The sequence below is a fragment of the Neophocaena asiaeorientalis genome, unplaced genomic scaffold (assembly GCF_003031525.2).
Source record: "Neophocaena asiaeorientalis asiaeorientalis breed wild unplaced genomic scaffold, Neophocaena_asiaeorientalis_V1.1 scaffold134, whole genome shotgun sequence".
Lineage (NCBI taxonomy): Eukaryota > Metazoa > Chordata > Mammalia > Artiodactyla > Phocoenidae > Neophocaena > Neophocaena asiaeorientalis.
This window is the reverse complement of record NW_020185339.1, coordinates 28,440,782-28,447,471: the sequence shown is the minus strand read 5'-3', so window position 1 is coordinate 28,447,471 and position 6,690 is coordinate 28,440,782. Positions and strand designations below refer to the sequence as shown.

At 55.4% G+C, this 6,690-nt stretch overlaps 1 protein-coding gene across 2 annotated transcripts; it reads left to right on the top strand.

Annotated features, from left to right (window-relative positions):
* The first annotated feature begins 921 nt into the window (after positions 1-921).
* AQP2 (aquaporin 2) lies at positions 922-6,485 on the top strand. 2 transcript variants are annotated; one of them, XM_024737219.1, is made up of 4 exons: positions 922-1,365; positions 4,519-4,683; positions 5,075-5,155; positions 5,779-6,485. In XM_024737219.1, the coding sequence occupies exons 1-4, from the start codon at positions 1,006-1,008 to the stop codon at positions 5,986-5,988; spliced, it is 816 nt and encodes a 271-aa protein (XP_024592987.1). In that variant the 5' UTR covers positions 922-1,005; the 3' UTR covers positions 5,989-6,485. The 2 variants fall into 2 exon arrangements, with proteins under 2 accessions (XP_024592987.1, XP_024592989.1); XM_024737221.1 differs by having other exon boundaries at positions 928-1,365; positions 5,075-5,135; positions 5,779-5,994.
* The last annotated feature ends 205 nt before the right edge of the window (positions 6,486-6,690 follow it).

Genomic DNA, 6,690 nt, shown 5'->3' with positions numbered 1-6,690 from the left:
GGACCCTGACATGTGAGTTTGGGGAGTCGTGGTCTCCACCTCAGAGTATTAATAATGTTATTAATAACAGATGATACCAATTGATAGCTTGCTGTGGGCCAGGCACAGCTCTGAGCCCTTTCTATGCATGAATTCATTTACTCCAAACCCTAAGCCCACGTACGTTTATTATCCCTTTTAAATCACAGAGATGGACGACGGAATAGAAGCCCACAGCTTGCTTAGTCGACCCCAGGTTGACTCCATCACCCAAGGCCAGGGTCCCAATGCCTCTGAAATCACCCCCTGCCTCCAGGCTATGGGAACTACTATTTGGCTGGGGTTTCAGGGAGCGAGTGAAGCTTAATGACTTATGGGTGACTGACTGCAAGAAAGCAAGCACAGAAGATACACAAAACATTTATGCCTTGGAAGGTTCACATCACATCAACCAGTTATTTTCCACTCCCTGCAAGAAAGAATAATTGGAGGCCAGACAGCAGGAAGAACTTCCCAATCACCAGAAGGGGTAGCGTTGACACCCTGTCTCATGGTCAGTTTTGTAAGGTGTTGCCCCTGCCTTGGCCAACAGTTTGAATCAGAGAGAGGGGTTTGGCGGTGCAATCCCCTAGAGAATCCCCCTAAGATGGGGGCGGTGGGGGCAGGGGAGGCCCTGGGGCAGCAGCCATGGGGTAACCAAGGGAACAAACACGGAAAACTAGGGGACGTCAGTCCTTATCTGGAGCTCATTAATGGGGAACATTATTCAGCTGTGAAGTCCAAGATGGGGTGATAGGCATGCTACAGGCAGGGGTGGAGGGGGGGCAGGAGGCAGCCATCGGGGAGAAGAGGTATTGGCCCAAAGTCCACCTCCATCTCACGTGTCCAAAACCACGTGGAAAAACCCTATAAATGCCCATGACCAGCCTCCCCAGAGACCCTGAGAGAGAAAGACGGAGAGAGAGAGAGAGCCGCAAGCTTCCCATCCCTGAGACCACTGGGCTAGCCCACAGAAGTCTCCACAGCATGTGGGAACTCCGGTCCATAGCCTTCTCCAGGGCGGTGTTTGCAGAGTTCCTGGCCACACTCCTCTTCGTCTTCTTTGGCCTCGGCTCAGCCCTCAACTGGCCACAGGCCTTGCCCTCTGTACTGCAGATTGCCATGGCCTTTGGCCTGGCTATCGGTACCCTGGTGCAGGCTCTGGGTCACGTCAGCGGGGCCCACATCAACCCTGCCGTGACCGTGGCCTGCCTGGTGGGCTGCCACGTCTCCTTTCTCCGAGCTGCCTTCTATGTGGCTGCCCAGCTGCTGGGGGCCGTGGCCGGGGCCGCCCTGCTCTCTGAGATCACACCACCAGACATCCGGGGGGACCTGGCAGTCAATGCTGTGAGTAGCCAGAACTTTGTCCTTTCCACAGGGGCAGATCCGGGGGAGTCTCTTATAAAGGATGAGAGGGGAGGGACCAGATCTGGGTGAGGGTCTGGGGGTGGGGAGAGGGAGAGAGAGAGAGAGAGAGACAGAAAGAGAGGGAGGGTGGCCGTATGGGGGAGCGGCAGAAATTCGAGAGCCAGGAACACAGCTGCCATAGGAGAGTCAGGGTAGAGGGAACAGTAATGTCAGAGCAGAGGCTGGAATACACACGGGTCGACTGTACTTTCTGTCCTGAGCCTCTTGGAGGAAGAGCAGCATCAAGGTTTCTGTTGACTTGCTACCTGCATTACAGGGAGGGCTGCGCTAGGACTCGGCAGAGGACAGGGTCCCAGAGCAGACATGCTTTACGAGCTGGGAGGAACCTCAGAGGGCTAATGCCCAGCATCTTCTCGAGGGAAGAAGACCCAACATTTCTTCAGTATCTACTGTGTGCAGGCCTCACAGCGGGGGCTCCTCATGAGCCACAGCTTGATACCTCACACCAGCCTGAGAGGCAGGGATGAGAAGATCCATTTCTTAAGGTCACGGAAGCTGAGGCTCAAAAAGGGGAAGTACCAGAGCCAGCCTTCAAACCCAGGCTTGACTGCAAAACCCAGGATCTTTCCACCCCACCAACGTCCCCTCCCTGAGCCACCACCTAAGCCTTGTTTTGCAAACAAGGAAACTGAGGCTCAGAGAAGGGAAGCGACAGTCTAAAAGTCCTACAGTTTGTCAATACCAGAATAAGCACCAGAACCCAGGACAAAGCTAAAGGGGCAAGGTCTCTCCAGACCTCAGAGAAGGTCCCCAGAGCCCATGAGCTAACTGCTGATTCCATGAACAGTGGCTAATCAGGAGCCTTGGGCACTTTGGGAGCTGAGGGTGACGCCGCAGCCCCCTTCCCCCTCCCCACCCTCCCCCTCTCCTGGGTCTGTGAAAGGCCTGGGCATCTGAGGGCATGGCTGGGAAGGGACAGTCTGTGTTCCCTCAACACAGCTTTTGCTCCATCCCCCATCCCAAGTCAAGGAAAGGCAAGTGCCTCTTTTGTGCCTCAGTCTCCTGCATTTCTTGGCCTTCTCTATCCCTGGGCCACTGGGTAAGAGCTCTGATGTCTCTGAAGAGTCCTGCACAGTCTCTGTGGCCATCCCCTCCTCGGCACAGGTGGCCTTCCTCATGCAAGGGGCAGGGGTATCCCAACTGGAGAACTCATCTCTTCTTCAAAATGGAAAATATCATTAGGCTGGGGGCTCAAGGTGGAGAAAAGGCAAGAGTGGCCATGGTGGTGAACAGACTGAGAGATCTGACCATTTCCATCGAGAAAGAAATTAGTTCAGTCTGCAGCAAGATGAGGTGTAGTTAGACTGAGAGAGGAACTTCCTGAGAGCATGGCCAAGAAAGTCTCAAGAATGTGTGGTGGGGGAACCTCCTCTAATAGCAGGGCAATGGGAGTGCTAAGGGGCCATGAGGACATGGCCTCCTGCTCTCCCATCATCTCACAGTTGACTAGGGCCCTCAGAAGGGAAGGGTCTGAGGAGGCCCCCCCAAGTTACTGCTCAGCACTTACCATCTTGAGGGACTGGAGAGAACCTTCCTGGCTGGAATGGGGCAGCAGCGGGACTGACTTGTCCTGAGGCTAGTGAGAGCTAGTTGACCCCCATGGGTGTCCCAAGTGTCCTGTGAGGTCACTGGAAAAGCCAGTCTGTCCACCAAGAAGTTACCATTGATGCACACCTGCTTCGTGCTAGGCCAGATTTCATCTCATTCTAGGTACAACACTGTAAGGTGAATTCTGTGATTCTCCACCCTGGGTGGTAAACTGAGGTTCAGCGTTTAATTGGCTCAAATCACAGAACCAGTGTCAGCACCTGGAAGTGGACCCAGAGCTGTCTGACACCAAACCCACATCCACAGTGTCTCCCTTAGATCCACTGTTTACCAGTGGGAATGGAGCTGGGGTTCTGCCCTTGTCATTTCTGATTCTCAGACAGTCCTCCAGGATCCATTCTATTATCCCAATTTTACAGAAAGACAAACTGAGGCTGAAATAAGTAGGGCCCCACAGCAAGTCAAAAGCGCCAAAGTGTCTGCCTTCAAAGCTCTTCACTGCCGCCCACTATAGGCTCTGACATTGGAAGACCTGGAGGGGAGGGGGGAATGGGGGGTGGTTGAAGTTAGACTCTAGAGAGACCCAAGGGTGCCAGCTTGAGGGCTAGGACCCGGGGCTGGGATTCAGGGCCTGGAGAAGGATCGTGGGAGCTCAGAACTATCACAGCTCCACCCAGTGCAGTGCCCAGAGAGGGCAGGATGTAGGGCATAAGATAACAAAACCCAGAAAGAAATCCAGCACTGGGTGGATGAAATCACCTCTTTGCTCAGCCCCAAGTTCTCTTGTTACCCAACGCAAGGTGTGCCGGGACCATGGGCACCCCACGTGGGGTGAGGAGGCACCAAAGTACAGGGCTCCAGCACCCCAACCTCAACCTCTGGAGGATGTGCAGGGAGCCAATCCACAGGGCAAAATTGAGGCCTGAAATGCAGTATGGAACAGGCAAGGTCAAAGGGAACAGGCAAAGGTTAGAGGAAAGAGCTGCACAATGCAGTCACAGAGGGAAGGGGCACACTAGCGCCATCCCCAGAGCCAAGTCCCTAGATCCTGTTCTGGGAGCCCCTTGACCACAGGAGGAAAGACCGCAGGCCTCTCGTTACACCAGTATCTTATGGCTTAAATAGAGAGGAAGGTCTTCCTTTTACCTGGCCTAAAGCTTCCTGCTGCAATCAAAACCTCTTCCCTCCTTGTTCTTCAGGAAGCAGAAATTATGGATCTCAGCATCCTTTTCCTTTCACATTGCAGGCGCACAACCCCAGCTCCCAAATCTAATGGGATATGGAGTCAGTTTCCCTACCTCTGGCCCGGGGACCGCAATCAGTTGTAGGGTCCATCCCCCTGCCTTTGTGCCATGGCCCAGGAAGAAGCCATCAGTAGTTTGGACTAAGGTGGCTGGTGAGCCCTGATGTTCTGGATTGCTGCCCGGAAGGCTATCTGGAGCTTTGACTGCAGGTGGGCAGGAAGATGGCACCAGTGTGGGGAGCATGCTCAGTGTGTCCCCCCCACCCCCTCTCTGTCCCCAGCTCAGCAACAACTCGACAGCTGGCCAGGCCGTTACTGTGGAGCTTTTCCTGACCCTGCAGCTGGTGCTCTGCATCTTCGCCTCCACGGATGAGCGCCGTGGAGACAACCTGGGTACCCCCGCCCTCTCCATTGGTTTCTCTGTGGTCCTGGGCCACCTCCTCGGGGTAGGTCATGGCCACTGGTTCCAGCCTCCCTGGAGGGACAGACACACAGACCTACTGCAAGGAAACAGACACACAGACCACTCTAGAGACGGATACACAGAACGCCCAAAAGTGAGAGCCACAAAGACCCCAGAGGGACAGATACACAGAACTCCCAAGAGGGAAAGACACAGGGACACACCCCAGAGGGTTTGACTCCCATATACCACAAAGGGACAGATATCACTCCAGCTTCAAATGAATAGCGAGCCCTGTAAATATAACATGAACTCCATTGTCCATCGCATGGATTCCCTTTAGGCTGAGGTCAAGGACTGGCGAGAGGCACAGAGACTCCCCCCCGCCCCTTCCTCACCTCCGTCCCCTCTCTGACCCCTGCCTCCCATTGCAGATCCATTACACTGGCTGCTCCATGAATCCTGCCCGCTCTCTGGCTCCAGCTGTGGTCACTGGCAAGTTTGACAACCACTGGGTAATGGCTGAAACCTCCCTGCCTTCCCCTCTCCCAGAAACCCATCTGGCTGGAAGAGCTTGGGGTGGGATCAGCGAACCCTCCACAGTCCTCCTCTTGGGGCCCCCGTGGAGTCTTGGGTCCACCCTTCAGGTCTGACGCCAAAGACTCTGTTTCCACATCTGTAAATGAGGATAAGAGCAGTTGTTGCTTTGGCTTTTTGTAAAGATTAAGCGAGGTGTAAAACAGATGACGCAGTGCCTTAGAACTCGATAAATGGCAATATTTATACTACATAACACATTTCTATTATTTAGCACTTATCTAGTACTTAGTATGTGCCAGGACTTCTTCTAAGTGCTTTGCAAATATTGACTCATTTAGTTTTGCACAAGAACTTCAGAAATTACATCTTATTATAGCGAGGAAACAGGCACAGAGAGGGTAAGTAACTTGACCAAGTTCACCCGGGCAGTCGGCTCCAATTCGCACCATTAGCCCCAATTAACAAGTCTTCCCAATTGCTCAGTAGTCGTTGATAACTACATGCATACGCGTTTGATTACCTTCACCGCGTGAGGCTCCCTTTCAACGGGAAGGGGGAGAGGAGCACTCCCGCGAGCCGCCCTCTCGCTCGCCCCCAGGTCTTCTGGGTCGGACCCTTGGTCGGCGCCATCCTGGCCTCCCTCCTCTACAACTACATCCTGTTCCCGCCCGCCAAGAGCCTGTCGGAGCGCCTGGCCGTGCTGAAGGGGCTGGAGCCCGACACTGACTGGGAGGAACGCGAGGTGCGGCGGCGGCAGTCGGTGGAGCTGCACTCGCCGCAGAGCCTGCCTCGGGGCAGCAAGGCCTGAGCGCCTGGGCCGGGCTCGAGGGAGCTCGGGGGAGCGCCCGCCACCCCCGCCGGAGTCCCTCTCCCCAGGTGCAAAGCCGGCCCCCAGTGCAGAGTAGCTGCTTCCAGGACGTGCCGAGGCCAGGGCGGGGATAGCGGTGAGCGTGGCAGATCCCTTGCCTTGAGGCTGCGGGCAGCGAGTAGTCGAGTAGTCGACCCCGTGGCGCCTTGCAGGGAGCTGGGGACTTGGGCACCGAGCTGGGGAGGAAGGGCAGAGGAAGGCTCTGGAGAGCCTGCGCAGTGTACTGGGTGGGCTGCGGGGGACGGGGTCTGGGAATGGGGCATGAGGTTTTGCGCGTTCATCCCCCAGTGCCTCTCTGTCCCCAGGTGCAGGGTTGTTCATGCTCCTGAGTGTAAGCAGGTGTGCCTGTGGTGATGCAAGTGTGCAAAGGCTGGCCACCTCTTACTCCCCTCTTGACCCCTCCCTCCCCCACCTGCAATAAATCCACTTCCTCTGCAGTGGATGAGTCCTTCCGGCCATTCATCCCCAGGAGCTCTAAGTGTGCTTCCCAGATGAAGGGAAGAGGAGGGTAGGGAGGCCACTTTGAGAGAGCTGAAGGGGGGCACTGATATCCACCCACTACCCTGCCCCTTCTGGAAAATTTCCCCAAGCGGCAGCACTGGGTCCTAAGACTTGCCAGGACCCATTGCTAGACGTAGTGAG